This window comes from Aythya ferina, assembly GCF_964211825.1.
Source record: "Aythya ferina genome assembly, chromosome: 15".
NCBI lineage: Eukaryota > Metazoa > Chordata > Aves > Anseriformes > Anatidae > Aythya > Aythya ferina.
The window spans coordinates 13004828-13031035 of record NC_140314.1 but is presented as its reverse complement, the minus strand read 5'-3'; the positions used below and the strand labels follow the sequence as shown (position 1 = coordinate 13031035).

Here is a 26208-nt window from a genome sequence, read left to right as displayed (position 1 = left end):
GTCCCCTGTCCCCTGCTGGGCCCGGGATCCTCCCAGGCCCTCGCCAGGCACGCGGCCATCTCCTCCCCGGGGTAAAAGGCAGCTCAGGGTGGGACAGCATGGGGACAGGGACTGGGGAGTGGTTGGGGGGCACTGGGGTGAAGGAAGGTGGCGAGGGGTGGCAGGACCCCCACTGGTCACCGTGGGGAGGCTCAGGGCAGGAATGCTGGGGAGCTAGAGGGTCACCAGCACGGTGTGGAGTCAGCGGGGGCTGCTGGGGGCACTGGGAAAATAGAGAGTCAAGGGGGAGATTTGGGAGGTAACGGGGTGATGAAGGGTTATCGGGGGCAATAGGGGCTGGTGGGGGTCATGGAGGGGTTGGGAGGGTCTCGGGGGGTTCCTGACCATGGTCACGGGGGTCGCTGCCCCATGTGTCAGTCCCCCCATCGCAGAGTTCCGCAGGAACAGCACTCCCCAAAACTGCTACAACCTGAAGAGAACCTTTGCCTGCACCAACCTGCTGCCGCTCAGCCTGGCCAGCTCTGACAGCTCCACAGAGAGGGAGGCTTCCCTCGGCCCCCGCCTGCACACGTCGTGCTCCCAGGATAAATCCGAGCCCGCTGCCCCCCTGGTGAGTGCCTGCTGGGAACGCCCAAAACACCCCTGGGAGCTCCCTGGTGCCCTTGCCACATGAGTGAGGGACTGGCTGGCGTGCCCCACATCTCCGAGGTCTCTCTGCATGCTTCTGCGGTGCTTGTGGGGGACTGGGGACCCTGACGTCTCCTGGGGACATCCCCATACCTGTGAGGATGCCTGGAACCCCCAGGGCTCCCAGATCTCCCCCAGGGAAACCCTGACACCTCTCCCCCTCTAGTGAGAGATCCCACAGGACTACAGGGAACTCACAGCACCTCAAGTCCCATGGATGTCAGAGCTCCAGCACCCCTAGGGGACATCACAGCCACCCGTGATCCCCTGTGTACCTATGAGGAGGGGCCCAGGTGTCTGTTCTAGGTCACAGACTCGGTCCCAAGTCTCAGGAACGGGTGTGTTGGGCCAACAGGCACATGTAGGGCTGGTACGTGGGCTCCAGAATCACCACAGGGAGGGAGCAGACACCTCTCCATAGACCAGGGAGGGATGTGACTGTCACCACCCTGCCAACAAAGACTTTGCGTGACGCGGAGCATGGTCATGGCAGGAGAACTGATCGTCAGCACCTCGCCTGTCCTGCTGAAGAAGGCAGAATGTGGGACTCGGTGAGCAGGACTAACCACCCACTGCAAGACACCGTAGTGCTAACAGCGTGTTGTGTCCGTGAAATGAAGGTTCCTCTCTATAAACGCAGTGTGGCTCTTCCCTTGGGGACCTTGGGGTTTGTTTGGACCTCTCAGAAAAATCCTTCTGAGTCTTGTATCCCTCAGTGTGGGTGATGTGTTACCTTGACAATGAAATCAAAGTGATTCTGGGTTTGTACAATACCTTAAACATCCTGTGTTACAAACAAAACCCCATATACACGTGTATGCGCATGAGTACACCTACTCCATGCCAGTTTTTTGAGATGCCTACGTGGTAAAAAAGTATTAGATCATCTCTGGTCAGTGATAGGCATATGTATATAAAATGTATTTTTAGTTGTTACGTATTCTTCGCACCCTTTTTGTTGCACAAAGCCTTCTACTGCAAGCTCAAGGACTCATAGAGGAGATATCCCATATGGGTGATAGATCTCATGCTCTGGGCCATGACTTCTCCAACCAACCCTTTGGAGATCCATCAGGACCTGCGTGTTCCTCAGGCTGAGGCCAGGTACCAGGACAGTGTGGAAAATAGCTGCTTGCCAGTCTCAAACTAGGGTAAAACAGGAGGTAAGGACAGAGTCATTAAAAAGTTGATGTTTTGGGAGACAAGGACTGGAAGATCCTCAGCTGGTTGGCCACCCCAGCCTTCCTCTCTCACCTGATGCACCTCAAGCAGGAGCTGCTGGTTCCAGCACCTGCAAGAACTCATAGCCAAGAATCCTGTATGCATCCTCCGGTGTTCTTCACCGCTGGGCGTGCTATCCTTGATGCATGGCGAGCTGGGTGGGCTCCAGGTCAGTCCCCAGCTTCTGCCATCCCACAGAGTATCCCTTGGAGTATTAGCTCATGATCAGTGCCTAGCAAGATCATTTACATGAGGAGGAGACACTGAAGATTTGGAGCCTTCTCAGCACTTCTGTCTACACTGACGTACAGTGGAAGCCGTGAGGCTTTGTGTGGCATTTGCTTGTTGGATCTTGACTGTGCAAATCCATGAGAGATTGAAGCACAGAGTATTGCAAGAAGTGGCTGATGTTTTTCCAAAGCTGCTTGCTACCATCTTTGAAAAGCCCCGTTGATAAGGGGAGAGTCTTCATGACCAGATCACATTTTCTACCTTCATCAAAAAAGGTCCAACAGATGGCCCATGCCAGCCAGCTTCACTTCAGTCCCAAGGAAAAACCATGGAATGACTCCTTGTAGAAGACATTTCTGGCAGATGAAGATAGGGATGGGGAGCAGTTGGCATGGATTTACTATGATTTTGTGCCTGAAAAGTGTGGTTGCTTTCTGTGGTAAGATGGTCAGGTTTCATCAGGGCAGAGCAGTGGATGCCATTTACCTTGACTTCAGCAAGGCTTTCAGTGCCGCTAAGGCATCTGTTTCCAGGAGCATAGTTCACTGAAATATTGATGCCTCTGGTGCGTTGGCTGAACACTTGCTTCTCTTTAAATCAAAGACAGAAATAGGAACTTATCTCAAGTGCTGTAATAACTGGAATCCCCCTCTGGAATTGTCTGTCTCCAATGCTCATAGATAAAAACTTGATGGTCAGTACAATTGAAATGCCTCAGTTTAGATACCTAAAATTAGGTGATGTGCATCCCCGTTCATCTGGCTTTGTAACAGAACACCCTGGCATTCATTCAGTACTTGAAATTGCTTCGTAACTAAGTCTGTTCTGTGTGCCTCTGAGGGCCAAGCATAATTTCAGGCTCATCACATCAGCGGAGCTGGATGTCAGAAGCTGGGTCTTCAGCACAAAAGGAAGGGGTGGGGAGCCGGGGGTCGGCCTCTTCTCACAGGTAACCAGTGATAGGACCAGAGGGAATGGCCTCGAGTTGTGCCAGGGGAGGTTCAGGTTGGAAATGAGGAGACATTTCTGCTCAGAAAGAGCAGTCAGGCGTTGGGACGGGTTGCCCAGACAGGTGGGGGAGTCACCATCCCTGGAGTGTTCAAGGAGAGGCTGGACATGGTGCTTGGGGACAGGGTTTAGTGGTGACAGTGGTGGTAGGGGAAGGGTTGGACCAGATGATCTTGGAGGTGTTTTCCAGCCATTATGATTCCAGGTGGATGTGGTGTTAGAACCCACTGAGTGTGTGGTGATTCCTCCCTTTCCCCTCCTTCACTCCATACTATGCAGCTGTGCTTCCTCTTGCATCTCAATTAATAATCAAACACATAACAACACAAGTGACACTAAAGTGGGAGGATCCATTGACTCTATCGTGGGTAGAGGGGCCTTGTAGAGAGATATTGAGAGACTAGAGGGCTGGGCAATTGCTCACCTACTTCATGAGATTCAACAAGATTAAGTGCCAAATTCTGCACCTGGGAAGGGGCAACCCTGGCTGTACGTACAGACTGGGGGATGAGAGGCTAGAGAGCAGCTCTGCAGAGAGGGATCTGGGGGGTTTGGTTGATAGCAGGTTGAACCTGAGCCAGCAGCATGCCCTGGCAGCCAGGAGGGCCGACCGTGTCCTGGGGTGCTCCGAGGCTGGCACTGCACTGCTCAGGGAGTGCTCGTCCTGCTCCGCTCTGCCTGCTGCGGCCTCACCTTGAGCACTGCTTGCAGGGTTGGGCACCACAATATGAGAAGGGCCTAAAATATTGGAGAGAGTCCAAAGGAGAGCTGCAAAGATGGTGAAGGGCCTACAGAGCAAGACCTGTGAGGGGAGGCTGAGGTCCCTGGGTTTGCTCAGCCCAGAGCAGAGCAGGCTGAGGGGAGGCCTCATGGTGGCCTGCAGCTCCCTCTCGAGGGGAGCAGAGGGGCAGGAGCTGAGCTCTGCTCTCTGGGGACAGCGACAGGACCCGAGGGGACGGCATGGAGCTGGGACAGGGGAGGGTCAGGCTGGGGGTTAGGGAAAGGTTCTGCACCCAGAGGTGGTCAGGCACTGGGACAGGCTGCGCAGGGACATGGTCACAGCACTGAGCTGCTGAGATCAAGAAGTGTTTGGACACTGCTGTCAGGCATCAGGTCTGGTTTTTGGGTGGTCCTTTATGGAGCCAGCAGTTGGACTTGATGATCCTGTGGGTCCCTTCCAACTTGAGATATTCTGTGATTCTGTGAAAAGGGACTGGACTGAATTGCTCACACCTAAGAGACAGAGGGATTTTAGGTACAGTGAGGATCCTTCCTCATCTCCAGATGCACTCAATAAGGTAGAAGATATGGATGAAGACATCTGCAACACAAGACCTATTGGACATGTGGACATCTCAGTGACATCTCCTGCCTGAAATAGCCACCACCCTGTAGTCAGCGGTGCCTTTCTATGCACAACTTCCCCTGGGGCTCCTGCCAGGTTTTGCCCTGCAGCAGTCAGGGCAGCCCTGCGGCTGTTTTAGGGTGCTGCCCCTGTGGGCCCACACGCCTGGATCCTGCCCTGTGCTGCCCTGGGGCTCAGACACAGGAGTGCTGCTTTCTGCCATTTCCCCAGCCCACGAAACCTGCTGGGAAGTGGGGGCAGCGGGGTCTGTACCCCCACTTCATGCCCAAAGAACACAGGGAGGGCTGTTCCTGCAGCCTCAAATGTCTACAGATAACTAACTGCATCACAACGACCAGCAGTTCCTTCTTATGGAGAGCTGAACAGAAGCAAAAACTTCATTTATTTAGCGTTTGGCCCCTGTGTTGTCTGTAGAGGAGCCTGCCAGGCCCAGCACGTGTTGCTATCACAATCCCTTCACAAACGCATGAGCCAGGACGGGTCCAGCAGCCTGAAGCCGCTGTCCCCTGAATACAAAGCGCCCTTTTCCTTCCAGCCACACACATTTTGTCTTCAGGTCCCCGCGGGGAGCTGCAGCACGAGGCAGCTCGGAGCCGATCTGGGGTTTGCTTCATGCGCCGCCAGGTCATTACGGGCTGCAATTAGCGAGCCGGGCAGGAGCGGAGCCGGGAACGCCGAGCCCCGGGGCTCCGTCCCCTTGCAGGGCACGCCCGGCCCGGCCCAGCCCGGCCCCGCTGCTCCGGCTCCGCGCGGGCGGCGCCTTCCCCGGACCGCCGGCACCGGCTGCTGGGGACCCGGGGTCTGCCGGAGGTCCCGGTCCCGGTCCCGGTGGGCAGCTCCACGTGCCCGCAGGCCCGCGGCAGCTCAGGGCCGGGGCGGGCCGCAAGGCACTCTGGGAGTTGTAGTCCCCGGCCCGGCGCGGGGCCCTGCCCGCCGCCGCCTCCCTGCCCCGCTCCCGCCGCCTCCTCGCTGCCCGCCGCGGGGGTCCCGCGGCCGCTGCCCCGCCGCGGCGCCGCGCCCCGCCTCGGCGCCCCGCGGACTACAACTCCCAGCGTGCCCCGCTCCCCCCCCGCGCTTCTTCCGCTCGCTTCTTCCGCGCGGCGCCCCCTGGGGCTTGTAGTCTCCCCGCGCTATTCACGACGGCCTCTGCGCCGTTTCCGCGCCGTAGCGGCCGGGGGCCGGAATGGGGCGCTACGCCACGGCGGCGGCGTAAGGGCGGGCGTGGGGACTCCGGGGCACGCCGGGCCGGCGGCGGAGCGGGAGAAAGGCGGCGGCGGAGCGGGCCGGGAGCCGCTGGGGGGGGAGGGGAGGGAGGGGGCCGGGGGGCGGCGGAGCAGCGAGGCCGCTGGGGCTGCACAGGTGAGCGGGGACCGGGGGGGACCGGGAGGGACCGGGAGGGACCGGGGGGGATCGGGGGGGGACCGTGGGGGCCGCCTCGCCCCCCGCCGGCGTCCTTCAGGCGGGCGCAGGGCTCGGGGCAGCCCCGGGGGCAGTGCCCGGCTCCCTGAGGCGCCCCCGGGGGCCGTTCGGGTCGGGGCGGCCTCGCCGTTTCCTCGCCTCTCCTCGGAGCCCCCCGGGGCCCGCGGCGTGGCCTGCCCGGCCCCGAGCCCCCCCGGCTGTGTCAGCGTCGCCCTAACGGGCACCGGGGGGGCTCGGTTCGGGTGATCCCGGCTGTGCCTGCCCGGGGTCGGGCACCGGCTCAGCGCTGCGGCAGCCTCCGCTCGTGGCCGAGGCTTCAGCAGCTCGAGGCAGGAGGCGGCACCCGGCACCGCTCCCTTCCCCGGCCGGGGTTTGGGGCTGGAGAGGCCTTGGGAGGCTCCGGGTGAGGCTCCCTCCATCGGGAGCGAGGGGCAGCCTGCGCCAGCCCGGTGCCGGACTGTGCAGGGGAGCCCGAGGCGTGTGCCAGGCAGAAGGGCTTTGGCGTCGCAATAAATATCGAAAAGCAAAACTGCTAAAGTTGCACACGCACAGGAGGAAAAAAAAAAAAGGTCGGGCGTCCTGCCCAGGCGTGGAGCTGCTGGCGTTGGCTGGAGGATGGGGTGAGCCTGCGCTGGGTCCTGTGGGGGGTTGTGGGGTTTGCAGGGGTTGCACAGGATGCGGGCGGTGTGTACGGGGTCACTCGCTGCCCGGAGAGGTGCTGGGTTCTGCCCTGCTTCATTGGGAGCCCCGCTTTTTGTTCATTTCTGAGTTGATGTCGGGCCTTTCTGGGATCTGTGGCCGCTTTGGGAAGCGCACGCCGGAGCCTGGTGTCCTGCAGGAGGGCTGCCTGCAGCGCCTCGCTCCCAGTAAGCAGCACGGGGAGGAAACCAGCACGGCCAGCGGGTCTGCTGGAACCTGGGGCTCCCCGAACCATCACGTGTAGTGCAGCCTTGGGCAAGCACGCTGTATGGGGGATTCGGGGGCTTCCTCCTGCTTCTCCACCGTAATCCTGCTCTTCAGAGCGAGCTGTGCTGCGTGCTGCCCTCCAGGAGCCTCCTGTTTCTGCCTGCGTTTGGCTCAGTGCTGCTGGATCCAGGGAGGAGCAGGCCACCCCTGGACTGCTGTTGCACTCTGGTTGCTATTTGGGGTGGCGTTGCTCGCCTGGTGTTCAGCAGTGGCAGCTGAGGAAGGCAGAAGGGCTGCTGTCTGTGCTGGAGACGAGTTTAACTCTGGCCTTCACGGCTCCTGTGAGCCCTCTCTGTGCGTCTCGGCTGGGCTGGGGGGAAGCGAGGGTGTTCCTGAAACTCCTCGCTCACACTCAGTTGCTTAAAAGATAAGGAGGGGTTTTGTGTGCCATTTCCTCTTGCTCTGGAAAAAACACCGCTGCCCAGGTGCCTGTGCAGAGGAGGAAGTCCTAGAAGGAAATAAGATCTGAAGCAACGTGTCGCAAGCAGAAAGAACAATCGGTTTTCGGCATTTACATCGCGGAGCGAAGTCCTGTTTGACAGCCGAGATAATACGTTTATATTGATGCAATTAGCAGGACGGGGACTTTGCTGAACGGCTCGGGGGCAGCACGCTTTTCAGGTTAACTCCAGCAAACAGATCAGCGAGGACTGGAAGGCTGCCGTGGGTTGCTAGAATCGGCCCTTCGGGTTTCTGGAGGTTGAGTACATAACTGCTGATAGTTCCTATTGTGCCGTAGCCCGCCTAGTTGAAAAGAAAATAACTTGAGGGAACACAGGGCTATTTTTGCCAGCTTGAGATGATTAAGTTTGATTTCTAAAAACTGAAGCCGAGTCTTTAGGCTTGTGCATTAAAGGCAGGATTGGAACCACACTTCTGCTCCCCTACAAACGCACGCCAGCAGGGCAGACGCCAAGAAGTGTCCGTCAGGAGGAAACAGCTTCTTGCCTGCAGCGCAGTCCCTCTGGTAGCAGCCCAGGGCCAGTGTTGGGGTCGGTGGTGGCGTCGTCCCCTCCGGTGGCATCACCCCAACACATCTCTGCCGTGCTTCCCCTGGGCCGCCTCGTACCCAGCGCCAGCCTGGGTGGGTCTGGGGCACCCAGGAGGTGGCCGGCAGCTTCCCAGCCTGCCCCAGCTTGCGTTCCTCTGCCCGCAGATCGCCCTGCTCCCGAAACCAAGCTGTTTGCATAGGGGCTGCACCTCGGGCAGCTTTGCCAGGCGAGGCAGCACCTCCCCAGCGGCTGCACGGGGTGGTGGAAGCAGGCACGGCGCTGTGCCGGGGGGACTTTGCTCTCCGGGGGTGCTGTGGCACCGCTGTGGGCAAGGTCCCTCTGCGCTGCCTGTCCGCACCCGTTGCCTGCCGGCGGGGGGCTCGGGCAGCCCGTGGAGCTGCAGCACGGCCAGAAGGTTTTACTGTAAGCCCTGGCAGTTAAGCGGTTTCTCCTCCCAGACAATGCGTCTGCGAGCACGTTTCCTGCAGGAAAAGTGACGCGGTGGCACGTAGACCGACGTACGTATTCACGGGGTGCTCCGTCCTCTGGTGCTTAGCTCGCTGCCTCCTCAGCTCTGTGGGACGTAAGCTGCTTGAGTGCCCGGCGCTGCTTTGGGCTGGGAGATCCTTGTGCAGCCTGTGCTGTGCAGACCTTCGGGCTGAAAGGCTCGGGGTGGGCCTTTCCAACCTCAATCAGTCCCTTGGTTACTTTTTTTGCTGGTTCCTGAGCGGCACCTCTTGCCTGCGGTGCTTTTCGTGAGCTGTTTTGCTGTCCTTAGCAGCACGTGCTGCAGGCCCAGGTGCTCACTGCAGGTTGTCTGCTTCCCGCTGCCCGGGGGTCTCAGCAGTGCGCGTGGAGAGAAAAGCTCCTCGTGAGAGCCCCGTGCCCTGCCCAGGCTGCGGGGAGGAGGTGAGGTGGTGGGCACAGGATGGGCTCTGTTGGTGCTGTGTGCTGAAACCTTCCTTGTTTGTTTTTGCCTCCTCCCCAGTCTGAAATAGAGAAAGGAAAAACATGCGATTTAGCCAAAATGTTGTGGACAAGGGTTCCTATTGCTGTCCTATAGAAGCCAGTCCTGAAGGAGACAGCATTTTCACAGAGTGTTAATTTAATTAAAACAGGTTGTTCCGAGAGCAGAGGGTCTGAAGGGGCAAGGGGAAATGTCCTGGGGGAGGGAGGTTTGTTGGTTTTGCTGAGGCAGGCGTTCAGACGTCATCTGAAGGTATGGGGATGGGCACATTGGACATAATCCGAGGGATTTCTGCTTCTGAATTTGCAGTATCTGTACCTGCTAACGATGTCCTGGCCGTGCGCGGTAATTAACGTCTCTTCTTGTATCTGAACAGCCAGGCAGCGTGCCCCTCCAGACGTCCCTCCGTTCGCATGCGGATCTCCTGGGGGATCCTGCCCTGTTGCTAATTGTCGAGAGCTCTCCAGAATCCTTATCGTTGAGACCCTGCGGCGCTCGTGAGGCGCTCCGTTACCCGACACAGCCCGGCACCAAGGCCAGCGGAGGGAGCAGCACCGTGCAGCCACAGCCTGAGGTGCTGACAGCAGAGCGAAGAGCCCGAGCCGAGCCCAAAGCACGCGACTGCTGCCTCCAGGTGGGATCGAGCGCCGGCCCGATGCTGCAGGAAGCCCCGAGCCCTCTGGGAGCCGCGGTTCGAGCGGACGCCGAGTGAGCGACCCAAAATGTGAGGTTGGTTGCGCGTGCCGCTGCGGCGCCGACGGGCCCGGGGTCCCGGCAGCCCTTTGTCCTCACCTGCCTTTCCTCTCCGTTGGGCAGCTCGGCGCAGCTGCCGCTCCTCCTGGCAGGCGCAGCGGTGCCGGCGGGTCGGTGCAGAGAGCGCGGAGCATGCCCCAGCCGGGCCGTCCAGCTGGCGCCAGCAGCAGCCGTTCGATCCCGGGGACGCCGGGCTGACCTCGCACCGGGCGGGCATCGCCTCCGCAGAGCAGCAGCCGGGTCGGGTGAGAGGCTTTTCTGTCTGCAGCTGGCTCTGGGCTGGGCCGGGAGGGGCTGGAAGGGCGAAGAGCTGTGTGTCGTGAGTGTGGTTACCCCGCTTCCTCTCTGCCGTGCTCTCGTCTCGTCTCTTCTCTCGTTTTGGTTCCTTCTGAGTGTTCCCTGCTCCGTCTGTGCGAGGGCCGCACGCTCTCGCGGGTGGGGATGCTGCTGTCCCCTGGTTTTCTCCTGATGAGGAAGAAGCTGTAGGGGTGGAAAAGAAAACGAGGGCTCATCCAGGACCTTGCAACCTTAAACTGTGGAGCCTGCATGGCTGTCTGAGCACGTGTTTGAGGCAATGCATGGGCAGGAAAACAAATTAACTGAAGGAATTGTGCATTGCATTGCCTGCAGTAACCACAGCACCAGGCTGGGAGCTGCCACGGCACTGGGACAGCAGCGTGGCCACGCGGTGCCTTACACAGCCGGGCTGCTTTTAGCCTGGTGGCTCGTGGCCACCCTGCAGAGACAGGGCAAGGCGGTGAGCGGGGCAACTGCTCGGAGCTGCTGCCTTCAGGGCACGCTCGTGGTGTCTGCTGCAGGGCAGTGTCTGGTGGGGCTGGCCTTGTGTCTGAATGAGCCGAGCTGATGTGGCTTTAGCCCAGGCCGGGGCTTTGGGTTAATTGGATGGGTGCTGGCATCGCTCGGGTCTGCCTGGGTGCCTGCGGGCTAGCTGGAGTCTCTGTGTGCCCTTGGTCTCCGGTCTGTAGGATTCCTTTCACATCTTGGGGTCGGTGAAGCCCTGCAGACGCACTGAGTGGTGGCTGTCACTAGGTGGGTGCCAGCTGGGAGCTGTGCCGGGGCTACTTCTCAATGGTGCTTGGGGCAGCAGCATCCCTGCTCGTGCAGCAGGTTAGATGCAGCCTTGGGGTTTCTCGTGAGTGGTGCTGCGGGCGTGCAAAGCCCTTGTTCCCGTTCCCTGACCTCGCTGTGCCTGCTGCTTTAGCAAGCAGAGCTTGGCGGAGGGAAGGCTGGGGGTCTGTAGCACCCCAGGAGGCTGAAACGCATCTCGAGAGGCATGTGGGTGACTCCTGTAGCACACAGTCTCCTCTCCGTCTGCCTGTTTGGGTTGAGGCAGCTCCAGGCAGCAGCTGGCTGGTGCTGGGGGAGAGGTGAGCTCCGTCGGAGGTGTGTTGGGTGGCCCAGCAGGGGCTTTGCGGGAGCGGAGGCAGTTGCTCACCGAAAGCATCTGCAGGAGTTTACAGCCCTCTCATCTACAGCGCGGTGTTTTCCTCGTGTGCTCGTTGTATTTGCTCAAATAATTGCTCTCATGGGCAGCTGTTGCTTCAGGCCGTGTGTAACTGAGCACATCCCCCAGTTCCAGCTGTATGGCTGTAGCTGACGAGGAGCCTCCTGCCGTGCAGCCAGGGATCCAGTACGGCTGCGCCAGTGAGGAACGGGAACGTCGCCGTGGTGTCAGGCACTGCTGTGTGCCTCCATTGCTCCCTTACACCGGGGGTATTCGGTCATAACCTCAGGGGCAGCATCAGCAGAAATGCTGGCGTGGCTGGGCTGGCAGCACGCAGGATTCGTGCGTCTTTCAGGATGACAAGTGAAACCTGGATGCGGAGAGAGGGGCGAGCAGTAACGTGATGCTCCCCGTTAGGTCACAGGACCGAGCTGTGCCGGGAGAGAAATCACCTCTGTGGCCTCTCTGTCTCACTCCCTGCCCCACCTGCCCATTGTTCTCGTTCCCTGTGCTCGCGGGGAGGGTGGCAGCCTCTCGCACACCTCCCAGTGAGTCTCGTGCTTTCAGCTCCTGCTTGGTTGTGATGGACGTGCCAAATGCCACTGGTGGCTGCCAGGCTGGTCCTGCCTCTGCGCTTGCCCGAGGCACAGCCAAGAGACGTGGTTGTTTAAGTGTTTAAGTTGGTTGGAAGGTGGGACACGATGCCTGATTAAAGCCAAGAAAGTCCAAATTATGTAAAAATGGCGGGGGGAGACATGCAGGTACTGCTGTCCTCGTGAAAGGAGGTGGTTTTGGTTCTGGACAGGGCAGCACAGTGAAGACCGGGCTTTGTTTCTAGTAAGGAATGCAACTGGATGTGGCTTGGATGAATCGTGTATTTGTCTTCTCTCTAATCTCTGTTGAATTCAAGCTGTGGCTGGACTATCTTGGGCCAGCGCGCTCAGGGGACATCTCCTCCTCCCTCTTCCCCTGAGACTGCTTTTGGAGTCTGTGCCCTGGGTTTTCGCTGGCTGTGAGGCTCCTCTTCTCGCTGCAGCTCTCTTCTTCGGTGGCCAGCTCTTCATCTGCTTATCTGTCAGCTTAGCATGATCTGAAGATACAATCCCCGACGTCCTTCTGGGTCTGACCTTGTGTTTGTGCTGTGCTTGGGCACCTCCGGCCCTCTGAACCCAGCTGATAGCAGGCGGCTGAGATCTGCCTTTCTCAGTGCCCAGGAAGGGCTAAGTCTAGTTTAACACTGCTGACACCAGTCACCTCGTGCGGGTCGTGAACCCTACCAGGAACTAACTTGGAGCTGACTCCGTGCTTTGTCCCCAGTGCTGCTGGAGCGGTTGGGCCAGAGCTCTCCACTTTGAAAGGTTGGAAGCTCTCCGTGACTTACAGCATCTGGTTTTCCCAGGGTAGTTTCTTGTTCCTGTGCCATTGCAGTGTGTCATCTTGCAGATGAGAGATGACTTGCAAATTTTTTTCCCTTCCCTGTTTCCCCGTAACCTTTCCGGCCTGCGCTAAGCATGGCTCTCGGTGCAGACTTGTCCTGAGAGCTGTGCAAGCTGTTTTGTTTTCCTATTGTTTCTTTTGGGGAGGTTGGCTTTGCTGGGCTTGCGTGTTTCCACATCGTGCTTTTGAGTGTTTTAAGTGCAGGTGGAGTTCTGAGCCGCGCAGCTGTGAGTGTTGGTGCATACAGAGGATCGCTCTCTGCGTCCCCGTTACTTCTGGCTGGGTTTTTTCTTTGTCCTTGCTACTTCTGCAGTGTTGCCCCTTCAGGAGGGAGCGATGTCAGAAACAGTCGAACCAAGGTGAAACTGATAAAGCAAATGTATTGGAGAGCCAGTGCCTGGCGCTTACTCATGGCTCTTACTCATGTTTATCTCGAGCTGTGAATGTGCAATAACAACAGTTCTGTTCTGCACAGGCTGGCACAGCCTCAGACAGGAAGATCTGCTGTTTACCAATCAACACTCTGCTCTGAGTGAGAAGGGGGGAAAAATTGTTTTCTTGCTGCTGGGTAACCCAGAGACTGGTTAAACCTATCTGGAGGAAAAGAAAAAGAGGAAACGAAGAGCACATGTGTTGCTCAAGATGCGTTTTCCTGGCAAGAGGCCTGTGTGTGTGTTCTTCCTGCAAAGCATCCCTGCTTCTGCGACTTCCTGGTAAATCTATAGCACGCTGCTGGCAGGCAAGTAAAAGCTTCCTGGTTTTTATAATGCAGCTAGCCTCAGCAGGCGGGCTGTCGAGGTGATTTTTCAGCCTGACATGTTTTGTAGCCGGGGCAGTCTGTGGGCCGAGGGGGATGACAGAGCTGTGCCGCAAGGATTAGAAATGCACAGAGGAAAGGATCTGGGAATTAGCTCCGCTGGTAAGGCTCCCCAAGACTGGATGCTGTGGCTTGTCTTGGTTCATTTCTTCCTCTTGTCTTGCTCTCTGTGGTGTTCCTGAGATGTTGCTAATGAGACAAACCGTGCTGGCCTGTGTGCTTTTGTTAACCCCGCTCAGAAACCAGCCACAATTAGCCAGTAAGCTGGAAGGTACAAGTGGTCCTCTTGAACTTCACTGAAGTCACGTTAATTGACTTATTAGAGCACCAGGTTTTTAGAGATGTGTGTTTGTTGTTTTGTTTTTTTAATCTGTGTGTATTCAGACCATGCTTCAGCAGTGCCTTTGTTGCCATTTTCATGCTGATTCAGATAAGGACCTTCCTGTTCTTGGGTTGAAAACAGAGATGGGTTTTGGAGTTAACCCTTATTTTGAAGAAACTTTCCTGACCCTCTTCTTCTCCCCAGAGTTTGTAATTAAGACGTCGATTTCCACTTCCAAATCTCCGTAAGTGCCTGTGATAGATTTCCAGAAGCTCACTGGGTGATCTGTCACTGCTTACAGTGTGCTGTGCGAGGGAGAAGAAGAAACTTTTTCCAGCCTTTGACGCTAATTGCTTTGTGGCTAAGCTGGCTCTGCAATAAATCTACTTTTCCTATCAATCTTTTGCTTCAGGCGTTGGACACCTCTTCCTCTGCCTGCATACTTATGAAGAGTCAGTGCTGGGCACTGAGTGCAGCTCAGCCCAACCCAGCTGATGTGTATGAATTTCTTCTGTGTTAAAGTTGAGCCAGAACCAGTTTCAAGGCAGCTGAACGAAGGTAAAGATCCTGAAGCTTGCCTTTGCATGTCAATGTCTGTGGCCAGAACGATGTGCTGCTGTTCTGGGCTTTGCTAAAGTGTGGCATGAAGTACGAGGCCCTGCTCTGCCCTGCTCTAGGACTCTGGGTAAAATTATCTTGTTACCTCGTTAATAGCCCATCTGGAAATCTATTTCCAGGCAGCTAATTGCATCTAATGATATCTCTGCAAGTAGCACACCGATCTTGTTTCTCGCTGTGATTTGGAAAACAGCTCATTCACAGCTCCCAGGCCCTCAGATTTCATCTCGGGCCAGAAACCCGCCTGGCCTCTCTTCTCCCCCAGCACGAAGGTTTGGCTGGGTTTGTTTCACCTTCCTCTCCACCTCCCTGCCTTCCCTGCCTATTTGTGGTGCTCGTGTGGTGCCCGGCATCCTCGTGCCATGCGAGGGGGATGCTTCTTGTCCCTGGGAGGTCTGGCAGTGCCCCGAGTCACAGGGGGAAGCTGTGTGGCAGAGCTTGGAGGCTGGAACAGCCTCCCACATCCCAGTCGAGCTCACCAGCCGCTGGGCCATCCTTCCTGGTACACCTCAGTCTGTCCCTGCTACCTTCCACCTCTCCCTGCCAGCGACTTTGCAAGGAACTGGAACTTGCTGACACCTCAATTTCCTGCCGAGACTGCAGCACTCAGGCTGGCTTGCCAGGTGAGGGCAGGAAGAAAGAGCAGCAGAACTTTGTTTCTTGTCACCAAGGGGCCAGCTTTGTGCGAGATGCTTCCCTGCTCAGCATGGGGCCTTCTGGGTTGCTCAGCTGCTTTGCCACGTGGGTCCTGCTGGCAGTCACGGGAGCTCGTGCTGTGTTTGAGCTCCGGAGCTCTTGTTGGGTTGGGGCTTCGCCTCTTGGATTGCCGTCTGGCTTGCTCCTGCCTGATGGGGATGTCTTGTTGCTTGTCAGCTCTTTTCCTGCCTTGTGGAAAGAAAAAAAAAAAAAAGAGCTTGTTCTCCTGTTCTCCCTTCCTCCCCTGGTGTCTCCTATCAGGGTCCTCTCAGCACAGCGAATGCAAATCGTGCTCTGCAGGTCGTGTGCCTGCCTTTGCAAATCCTCGGGGTTTGCCAGCCCGCCCTGCCTGGCTGTGCATCACCCGCTGCGTGCACAAAGCCCTGAGCTGCTTCCGCGTGCTCGGCTGCTGGGACAGGCCGGCCGGGCAGCGCCGAGGCCTTCCCTTGCTATCTGCGCCTCGCCTCCTCCGTGACCTCAGCCGGGGAGATCTCTTCCTCTGCACGGTGTTTAAACTGGCGTGGGGCCGAGGGCCCGCCCTGTCCTTGTGGCGTACGAAGAGGTCTCCTGCAGCCTCCTGGCCCTGCAGCTGCATCTCCCCCTGAACTCTTTTTGTTTTTAGAGAAATGCAAATCGCGTCCTGCAGTGCCCAGAGAGGAGGCTGCTCCCGCCGGGGCTGTGTGTGGGGAAGTTCAAAGCCTTCAGGAACCCTGAAGGAACCCTGCTGAGGGTGATACCAGGTCCAGCCCCTCCGAGGCAGCCCGCAGGCAAGGATGCTTACCCAGCTGCAGGAAGAGAAGGGCTGGTTCTTGCAGACTCAATCTTAGCCACAGAGCAGGAGGCTTTCATCTTCCTCTGGGCACAGCTTCGAGGATGCTTTTCCCCCAGGTACACGTAGATGAGAATTAGGCACAATGGATTTCCAGCCTCTGATGGGCTGGCTGCTGGCCTGGCCCTGTGGACAGGGGGTGTCAGATGTGCGAGGTGCCTGTGTTTTCATCCCCAGCTCCTACCAGAGCAAGGCAGCAGCTCAGAGGTGACTTTATAGGGTGGAGTTGTTAACAGAGGGGCAAAGTCTTGGCCCTGGGATCAGGAGGCCAAGAACTGTGATGCTGGAAAGCTCAGGCAGGAGCTGAGCAGCTGGTTTGTGCTTCATGAACAAATAAATCACAAAAGGAGAGTGTGTGAGGGTATCCCATCACAAAGAGGGGGCTTCTTCGTGTGGGACTAGCTGAGGTGAGTCCCACCCCTGGCTTTCTTCCTGGGCTGGGGCAGCCCCAGGCCCCTACCTGCTCGTCCTGCTGCGTGCCAAAGGGAAGAGCTTGGGTTTGGGCCCCAAAGGGTCAGTCCTGCTGGCTGGGCTTACCTGGCAGCCAGGAGACTGCTCTGCTCGCCCAGGAACGGGAGGATGCTCCCCAGGAAGGCTGTGCTGCCCTGGCCTCGCTGTAGTGCCCGCTGCTCGCAGTGGCAGTGGTGTGGCAGCGTGACCAGGGGTCTGCCTCGCAGCCCCCAGATCAGGGCAGGGGTGCGGGAGCGGCTCGGAGGCGGAAGGACCAAATCTATTTTTGTTTTGGAAGCAATATTTTGGGAGCAGTTCAGCAGTGTCAGTCGAAACCTGATAATTATTGCAGCTGCAAGGGGCAAAAAAACGCAAAATCCGAACTCAGCATCTTGCTAAGGTGCTTAACTGCTAATTTCCATGAGTGAGATCCACCCTTCCCAAGGCACTCCAATCTGTTTGCTTTGTTGTTTCCTGCTCTAATTAGATAGGTGGAAGCAGTGCTTTATTTATTAGGAGGAAAATCCTGTTCCTTCGTGCCAAGGCAGAGGAGCTCTTGGCAGCTCGCTCCCCTCCTGGGCTGAAGATTCCCGTGTTCAGCACGGGCTGTGCGCCTGCAGGGCACCTCCTGGGGCATCTCCCTGCCTGGTGGGAGACGGTCCTTAAAAATAAGGCTCAGTGCTTCCAGAGAGGCTTTTTTAATTGTCCCCTTCCCTTGCAAGGGTGCAGTTTTCGTTCTCACCTTCACATCTCGCCAGCTCTTCATTTGCTTGTGGTTGGCCAAAGGCGTTTTCTGGCTCGGCGTGGCAAGCAGGTTCATGCTTTGCATCGAGCTGCGGCGATGCTGCTCCTGTTTTCCCACGGCCTTGCCTTCTCTCCCCCTGCCCGTGCTCCCCTCTGAACGCTGCCCACCGGCCGCTCTCACCTGCTGCGAGGGGTGACCCTGGGAGGAGGATTTACCGCTTTGCCCGGAGAAATCCGATTTCACGCCGCGCTCGCAGCCCGGCAGCTCACTTAGACCAGGCAGCCTTGGAGATCACGGCGACTTAGCTGGGTTATCCTGCACCTATTTATAGACGCCTGCCTCTGCCCAGCTCCACCCCGCGGGGGGCTTTACCGCCCCGCTTTAAAGCAGGCCCCCAGCCCCTCGGGCTCCCCGCCGCAGCCCTGGCGGAGGAGGAAGGGCCAGGCCCCGGCAGCGCGTTGGAAGGCAGCAGCGATGCAGGCAGCAGGCATGTCTCTCGCCTCTCGTGGTGAGCTAAAAGTGGCGTTTCCGCGTGTGGGAGGAGGAAGCAAAGGGCTCTGCTTTTCCAGCTTGGGAGTCAGCCGAGGAAGTGCTCTCGAAGCAGCCTGTGGAGCTGCTGCACTTGGCAGTTCAGCTCCGCACGGGGGGAAGAAGGCTGCGAGCTAGCTGAGCATCCTGCCTTCTGCTTAGCCCTGCCTGTGACGAGCTGCACGGGGCTGTGTTCCTACCCAACTTGCTTTTATTTCATATACAGGTATTTATTTTATCCTGGTAGAACCCAAGTCTGGAGGTGAGAGACAGTTTGGTCTCCTAGCAGGCCTCTCGGTTGCATCCCCCACGGCTTTGCTGCCGTGATGCAGCGCGGCTGGGGGAGCGCACACAGCCCTGGTGGGGGCAGCGAGGGCTGCTGCAGGGGGAACAGAGCCACCCTAGGTGGGGGGCAACAGGTATCATCGGCTCCGGTGTGACTGGAGATGCTTGGAAATGCACTGCCCCTCGTGTTCCGGCTTTCATCGAGCCAAAAAATTGGGGTGGCTGTAAACTAACTGCTCACACAGCAGGAGATGAGAGGGAAAGCACCAGGGATCCGTTCTGGCTGGGCGTGCAGAAGTCAGTGAAACCCTGCCGCTGGGCAGGCAGCTGGGAGCACAGCGTGGAGATGTTGTCTCCAGTCTGGCTGAAGCACAGCAATTACACAGACCAATTACAGCAAGGTAATCAAGGTAGGAAAAACAGTTTTTGGGCACTTTTTTTTTTTTCCAGCTTCATTTTGTTAGTCCAGGCTTTGCAGGTTACAGAGAAGCCACCGTGACAAAGTAGTTAATGTTCCCCAGTTAATGGCCTAATGCAGGCACATTCCAGTATTAGGCTGGTAGCAGAACTGCACCTGCTCCTTGAGCTGCTGCATTTGCGAGCCTGTTATCTATCAAGGCCTTTCTTGATCCCTCAGAACAACCCTGGGATTGAAAAGCTGTATTTTAGGAGTCTTTGTTTCAGCCTTTTCGCTGCACAAAGTAGATTCTTCGCAAAGGTCTTTCTACAGCTCATTCATCTCTATAAACCCTGGTGCGTAATTGAATAAGCTCAGCTGTGCTAATTTTTTTCTTCCTCATTTCTTTTTTTTTTTTTTCCCTGTTAAATGTTCCCTTGATCTGTTCCTCCTGACACGCGTCCAGATTGCCATGCCTTTTTCCTTTAAGGAGAGAGATATATATGTTCAAACTTCTTTGAATACGAGAGGACAAGAAATGTTTCTGGGGTTTAATTGTGAGGATGCTCAAAGAACAAATCCTAAAAAGTAGGAAAGAGGGTGAAAAGGCAGAACGTTCAAAGCCCCAAGCCTGCTTCTGCGGGTAGGGGGATGCTCAGGGTCTGCTAAAAATTGTCTTGAGCTGAAATAAAGTATTTCATTGCCCTGTGTGAAGACGTCACAGGAGCATACTCGTGCAGGTAGCCACTCAGACTGCTCTCAGTCTTACTGCCAGTGTTCCTGGGGAACAGGAAGAGGAGATTTTCTTTCACACGCAAGAAAAATGAAATCTCACTGCAGACAAATCACGCTCCTGGTCGCTGAGGTAACTAACGACCCGGTGAGCCAGCTAGAGCCTGGAGCTTTCAGAAAACCCTTTTTGGGTGTGAGGTTCCCAAGAGCTGCTGGTGGGGGCTCTGCCTGAGGCTCGCTTGTCCCCTCCTCTGCTACCTCACCGTGCTGGCAGGGGCTGTGTGCTGGGCTCTGCTGTGCTTTCCTCCTGGCCCCCAAGCCCTCCTGGTGCTTCACTGGAGGGATCCTATCCTGCAGGCAGCAAAAGGTGGCTTCAGTGACGTGGCCCCGCTCGCAGCATGCATTTATAGGCTTCTAAAGCTGGAGGGGTGTTGCTTGAACCGTACCTTATCTCTCTCTCTTCTCTTCCCTCTTTTTTCCTCCCTTTCTCTGTTTGTTTGTTGTGTTTTTTTTTTTCCACCTCTTGATCAGAACCGACCTTCCTTTCTCCAGCGCGTTGGGATCTTTCCAGCAGCTCATGCCGCAGCGCCTCGCCTGTTCCACCCGAGCTGCCTGCGCCGCTGGCTTGGACCTAACCTAGGCTAAATCCCCGCGTGGCCTGGGGACGGGGCAGCCATGGGGAGCTCTGCCTCGTCGCTGGCCGCAGAGACCGAGTCGGACCATGGCTTCACTAGCCCACCCTACCCGGGGCACCCAGCCGTGGGCTGGTATAGGAGTAGTCCCAGTGGTCCTGTTTGGGAAAGTGCCCTTATAACGCGGCAGCATCAGCACTTACACCACCGGGTGCGAAGGTAAGGAGGAGGGGAAGGAGCCTGCTCACCTGCTTACCTCTCAGCTTCGGCCCAGGGTGCTGCATTCGGGGACAAATTGCCTTGGATCCTGCTGAGGGTCGGGTTCTTCCATCAGGGCTCAGCTCTAGCCCTGGTGGAACTTTGGGCTGAATTCTCCCCGATTTGGGTGACGCCAGTCTGCGTCCTGGTACAGGGCTGCCGATGTCTCCTGCAGGACAGGCTGCAGGGCTCATTGCAGCCCCTCCTCACTCGCCTAAGCTGCGGAGGTGGCTGCCTGGGAATGGGATCTCAGTTCCTGGAACAAGCTGGCCGTGTGCTTGTGGCTTCCCTCCCCCCTCCCAACTAATGACGAGTGTCACGGGGGGAGGACTGTGACCCCAGGCTGGCTGGGGATGAGCAGCAAGAGCTTCTGAACTCAAAAGAGCGAGAGATGTTGTTGTCATGAGAAAGAAGTGAAACGCTTTGAATACCAGATCCCGGGGAACAAAACACACCAAAACAGAATGAAAAAGAAAGAGCTTGGGGTTTTGGACCCCCAGTTTCTATCCCTCGGTGAAATCAGCATCTCGGGACGTGTCCCCGAGTCGCTGCCTCTGCCCCTTCCCCGCCAGCCGCTTGGGAGTGAGGAGTTTTTCTTCACGCTGGAGGGCGGGTGTCCTGGTTCAGCCTCTGACAGGTTGTGAGGTATGTCGACAGCAGCTAAAAATCCTCTGCCTGGGGGCTTGGCTGTAGAAGCTGCCGCGTTTTGTGCTAACAGTGCTGGAGCCGTTGCCTAATGCCTGCTCTGTGTAGATTCCAGCCCGCTCGGCTGTTGGTACTTGCTTCAGCCCGTTTGGAGCCACTAGGTTTTTTAGGCATAGCTGCTTGCTTCTGAGCGTCCCCAAGCTGTTGTGGCTTTCCACGGGGAGCACTTGCTGTGACGGTCACGTCCTATCTGTGCTGCAGCCCTCGTTTTCCTGCCTCATCGCTGCTGCCAGTCCCCACGAGTCTGCTGCACGGCGCCTGGTGCACGACTCGGGGAGACCCCAAGGCAAGCGGCGCCGCGCTTTGCTCCTTTGTAGCCCTGTCTGGGGGTCCCTCGTTGAGCTGATAGCGGTGTGAAAGCAACCGGTTCTTGTCTTTGCTCTCAGCTGTGGGCCCGAGGCCCTGGCGATGCTCAAGAGGCCTTTACCAGGGCCGCTTTGTGGCCTTTACCGGGGCTGGCGGGCGGTCTGGGTGTTGTAGGTTTGTCCCCTCCAGCTTAGAGGGATCCTGCCTGCAGAGCTGGGTCCTGCCCGCAGGATCCTTCCTTCCAGGCTGCTGCTTTTCCCCGAGGAGAGCTGGGGAAGGCGTTGAAATTTCTGCCGAGCGCCCCGCTCTGCCTGCGCGCAGCCAGCCTGCTTCAGGCTGCGGTGCTGGCAGCGGGTGCAGAAGAGGTGCTGAGCTCAGGCCAAAGCGCCCGTGGCTCCCACGGCGAGCCCGCTGGGACAACAAGCAGCAGCTGGCTGGTTTCCAGAGAGGAACAGATAAATATATTGCCCTTTTTTTTAAATATATAAAAAAAGGTAACTAACTAGAACAAGCCCGAGGAGGTGGGGCTGCCTCTCAATGGCCTCGTCCCCAGAGTCCCGCAGCCAGGAAGGAAGCGGAGTGCTGGGGAGTCAATCGGAGGCTGGGCTGCAGGCCGGGGATAGACTCTGCTTTTCCTGCTGCTTTCCTGTCTGTGCCTGCGGCCACCTTCGGAGCCGATAATGCTTTGGCTGCCGCGGGCCAGCACGGAGCCAAGCCCGCTCGGCTCCGTCTCGCGCCTCGGGGACGGATGCAGCCTGTCCTCGGCAGGAAAACGGGGGCACACGGGGGCTCACGTACTTGGTGGGCAGCAGGGGGAGGCTTCCCCCACAGAGGGGTGGCAGGAGGGGGAGGAAGCCCAGCAGGGCCTGGGCTCCCTGTGTGCCCAGCCCCTCGTGCAGCGGCGAGGTGTGGTGCCACGTGGCTGGTGTCGGGAGGGGATCACGGCACCGAGCTGATGTCCAGGGGAGATTTAAGAGAATATTTCTGCTCACTGCGCCTCCGTTCCCCAGCGCTCATGAATTGGGGCACGGGACATTGTCCTGGTTGAGTTCCTGGTGGCTGCTCGATGTTGCCATGCGGGGATGGGGCCCTTCACTGCTAGAGGTGCCCGTGGGCCTTCGGGGGGTCTCTGCTGGTGCTGTGAGCGTGCCAGCACCCGGCCGGTGGGGCTCGCTGAGCCCTTCAGGTGCATCGTGGCAGGGCTCTGAGCACCGAGAATTGCTTGGGTTTGATCCCCTCAAGAGAGGCTTTTCGAGGAAAGCATCACAAGATCTGTGTGGCTGAATCTGGGCGCCTCTGCCCACCGCTTGATGTGGCCGAAGCTCCCCGCGTGCCTCCCTTTTGCAGGGAGCTGGCGTTTCCTGGCGTTCCCCGCAGCATTCCGCAAAGCCTGTGTGTTTTCCTACAAAAGCCTCTTCAGAATGAAATACCTCCGGGCCTCAACGACCGTGGAGGGAGGAACGGATTTATTTATTTATTTATTTGAAACGCTGTGGAGAGATAAATCTCCCTGCTGTTTGAGGGCAGCTGTTCGAGGAGACCCGCTTCTGTGGCTGGCAGTGGGTGGGGGGGCGCTTGCTGCACCCCTCCCAGCACGAGCCAGCCGGGGCCTTGGCATTTGGGAACCACACGGCTTAAATGTGTGGGACAGGAGGAGGAGGAGGAGGTTGGTGCGGCCGGGTGGCTTCACACGATCCTGTCGCAGGGGCTTTGAGCCCGTCTGAGGCTGGGGCCGGGGCTGTGGGTCGGGGCAGGCAGCTCCCTGGTTTTTATCAGCAGCCTGCTCGGCTTTGGGTGTGCTCAGAGTTGATTTTGCACCCTGCAGGAGTGAAAGCTGCCTGCGGTTTGCTCAGGAAGAGCTTTTCCTCATCCCAAGATAGCAGCGTTTCGACCCATTAGAGGTTTCAGCTCTTATTTCCTCTCCGCCGCCCGCCCTCCCAGCCCTTCTCTTGTTCTCCGAGCCTTAGGAGCAGCTCAAAACCTCAGGCAAGGTCACGCATGGAGGAGCTCGGTTGGGGATTTTAGGGATATTCTCCGAGCTGGTGGAATCGCTGCCACACAGCTAACCAAATCCCTCCCCACCTGCACAAGGACACTGCAGGGCCCTGCAGGGACCCACCAGCTCCTCCCAAGCTCCCGGACAAGGACCAGAGGCTTGTGTGGTTGGGGGAGAGCTGGGGATAACCAAAATCTGCCCTGACTGTACCCACAAAGGGGCGAGGAGAGAAAAAGAGCCCTGTGTTCGGAGCTGTGAGGGGGCTGCCATCTGCTGCGGTGCCCAGGACATGGCTGGGGATGGCACTGAGCAGAGCTCGTGCCCACGGGCAGCACAGTGCTCCCCAGGGAGCCGTGGTGCTGTGTTCTGCTGGGATTTGGTGGGGTTACGATGCCTCAGGGGTCCTGGGTACCTGCTTGGTGGGAGCGCTGCCCCCGTGGCTGTTTGCTTGCCGGTTCTCCCCAGGCACCCTGCAGCAGGAGCGGGGTTTAGCCAGCAGGGTGCACGGTGCTGCGGGGCTGGCAGCACCCCGGGCTGCTCCCGGTGCTCCCAATCCACTGTCCCCACTGGCTGTTCCAGCTGCCCGTTCCCTCTCAGAGCCCCAAAATTGTTTAAATTGGGGCTATTTAGAGCTGTGGAGCTGTAGAGAAGGCGGAGGATGGCGTGGAGGAGTGGAAACTGAAGTTCTTCGCGTGAACCCAAATAGCCCCAGCAGTAAGAGGGCAAATTCCCCTTCCCCTCCCTTGTGCCCCCAGGCCCATTCCCCACTTGTTTTTTTCCAGAACACCCTTTCTGCATGGCTCTCCTGACTTTTCTTGCTGCAGAGGCAGGAGCCTGGCCCCATGGTTCATGACGAGTCCCTGGGCCCCTGGGGAGGTGTCACGCGTGTAGCCCGGAGCCGTGCAGCAGTCCCGGTCCTCTCAAAGGAGCTGACGGATGGGTGCGGTGACAGCAGGGAGCTCAGGAGCCTGCCTGAGCGGCTGTGAAGAAGGAACCAACGTAGGAAACTGTGCGTGTGTGTATGCTCCAAGGGGAGGTACTTAATGTTCTCCTTGGGTCGAGTGAAAGACCCAGGGTGAGAGCCCCAGGCCCCTCCACCGATGTTGTGCAGCGTCTGCTGTGGAGGGAGATGGCCCTGCATTAACCGCACGCGTCTGTCGTGGGCTTGGGAGAGGGGCTGGGGCCAGAGCAGCCTCCTGCTTCCCTCCCGTGGGGGTGGGCAGAAGTGTCAGGTGCTGGGAGCTGCTTCAGGAAGGGAGAGGGGAGCACTTGTGGAGCTGCCACCCCCCTCGCCTGCCTCCAGCCCTCGCTGCAGGCACCTGGCCCCGAGCTCGCTGGGCACCCAGAGGCCCCCGAGAGGCCCCCGAGAGGCCGTGCTGGTCCCATCGGGGCTGGAGGTCGGTGCTGGTGCGTGGAGGGGACGGGGCAGCGCGTGCTGGGCAAACCCTCTGCAGCCCTTTGTTCCCTCGCGCGGAGCCGTCCCGGCGCTGCAGGGCTGCCAGGGACAGAGGGGCGGTTGTTCGGGGCTGGGGCCGCATGACAAGCAGCACATCTGGCTGCTCCTGCCCAGGGATCGGCAGCCTGCCCTCGGAGCTGGGCTTTAGCAGATTCCCTCCATCCCAACAAACTGCCCCGGGCTTTTATTTGGCCTGGGATCCCTGTCGGAGCGCTCACCCCAGCGTGCTTCATCTTTAGGAGGCAGCAAACAGCGCGAGGGGCTGAGTGACCGAGGCCGGAGGCCCCCAGGGTGCTGTGTGAGTCGGAGGGACTTCTGCTGGCTGGCCCTGGAGCAGGGCACGTGTCGGAGGGGCTGCCTCAGCTGAGGCCGAGCAACAGCTCCTGAGTGTAGGATGTGAGCAGAAAGAGAGGGCTGCAGGGCGGGGGTGCTGTGGCTGCCCCTAGCCCACCCGTTCTGAATTTCTTCGGTGGTGTCAGAGCACAGCGCAGAGCAGCTGGCTCGGGGCAGGGGGTGTTTCCCTGCCATCTGTCCTGTAACAGAGCTGTTAAAGCTTGCTGAGGAGGTTTTGCTTCTGGTTCTGATGGGTGTGTGTCAGCGCCCAGTCCTGCAGAGCAGAATTAGGGCTTTGTGGGAGCGGCCGGGCGCGCTGACCTCCCCGGGGGTCCTCCTCGGAGCAGCCAGTGGGGGTGTCTGTAGGGGAAACCAGGGGCTCCTTGCACCTGAAGGACCTGGATCCAGCACCACTTCTGCCTTCTGGCCCTTTTGTAGGGGCAGGGGATGAGCCCTGTGCGGTGTGCCGCTGAGAAGTGCGGGCTGATGCCGCTTTCTTTAGTTCTTTTCCTTCTGACAAGACCCAGGGTGGCTTTTCGAAGCTCAGGTATCTCTCTCAAAAGTTGCTCAAGCCTTTTCCCTGCAGGTCTGGTGTGCAAAGCTGCATCTCCTGGAGCTGCAGGATGTAATTTAGCTCATCTCTCACAGTGGTGTAGGAATGGCATCTGTGTCCAAGCAGCGTTGGAAGGAGAAGGTGGAAGGCAGGGGGTGGTGGTGGGGGCGTCCCTCCCCCTGCCCTGGGAGCAGCCTGAGCTGCCCCGGGCCTCCTGTGCCGCTCGTATCCAGCCTGACTTTTCAGCTGCTGTGGAGACGGGTGGGATTCTGCCTCCTGGGCTTTGCCTGTGCTCCCCACCCCTCCCCGCACTCAGTCCACGGCTCAGCACTGCGGGGACTGGGGCGCAGAGCTGGAAGTGGCAGCTGATTTATTCGGTGGAGCTGTGAGTGATGGGAGCAGACAGCTTCGGAGCCGCGCTGTGTCTCCTGATCCATTTCTCCCCCTTCCTTCCTTTCATTCTCTCTTTCTGTTCTGCCACTCCTCTTTGCGTTTTGTTTTCCCAGCACTGTAAGGTGCAGCATCAATCTCGACGGAGCGGCGCTGCAGGCTGCTGGCCACCCGTAAATCTCCTCCTCCATCTCCCCACGCAGCAGGGACCTGACGCGGGAGGTGAGGGCTGTGGAGGAATCCTGGCCGTGCCTGGCTCTTCCCAGCCGTGTCCCTCAGGCTGTCTGGGCTACGGCAGCAGGAAAATTCTTCTCCCAGCCTCGACTGGGTGCTGAGACCTGGTCTTTTGGAAAGCAGAGTGTGTGACAGCCTCCAACACAGGACAGGAGGGAGCTGCAGTTGCTGTTCTTCGCGTGTGGTGTCTGAGGTTGTTCCTTGTTCTGAAAACTTATTGAAGGTGGTCTTCATCTTCATCCTGGCAAGCAGACCTGTTCCTCCCAGCCTACCCAGCGCACGCAGGGGCTGGTGCTTTCTGGTGCAGAACACACACGTTCTCCACAGACTGCGCTGCACTGAGGCCGGGTGTTAGGGGAGCAGAACAGAAGTACAGCCCGTGCCTTCATCTTAGCCTCTTCTTTGCAGTCTTTG

At 58.3% G+C, this 26208-nt stretch overlaps 1 protein-coding gene and 1 long non-coding RNA gene across 13 annotated transcripts in view; both read left to right on the top strand.

Annotated features, from left to right (window-relative positions):
• The first annotated feature begins 394 nt into the window (after window positions 1-394).
• On the top strand, window positions 395-2843 carry LOC311445122. The gene is made up of 2 exons (XR_014698217.1): window positions 395-610; window positions 1181-2843. It is a non-coding gene; the product is annotated as an uncharacterized lncRNA (long non-coding RNA).
• A 2814-nt stretch (window positions 2844-5657) lies between these two features.
• The window catches only part of CAPN15 (calpain 15), a 44665-nt gene continuing 24114 nt past the window's right edge, over window positions 5658-26208 (top strand). For 2 of the 12 annotated variants that reach the window (XM_084537431.1, XM_084537442.1), the window contains exons 1-5: window positions 5766-5872; window positions 9234-9586; window positions 9674-9855; window positions 14064-14209; window positions 19463-19782. In XM_084537431.1, coding sequence (XP_084393557.1) covers window positions 19607-19782 — 176 coding nt within the window. In that variant the 5' untranslated portion in view covers window positions 5766-5872; window positions 9234-9586; window positions 9674-9855; window positions 14064-14209; window positions 19463-19606. Of the gene's footprint in view, window positions 5723-5765; window positions 5873-7529; window positions 8409-9233; window positions 9587-9673; window positions 9856-13876; window positions 13896-14063; window positions 14210-19462; window positions 19783-26208 lie in introns of those variants that run through there. The other 10 variants (XM_084537436.1, XM_084537437.1, XM_084537438.1 and 7 more) reach the window with 10 other exon arrangements.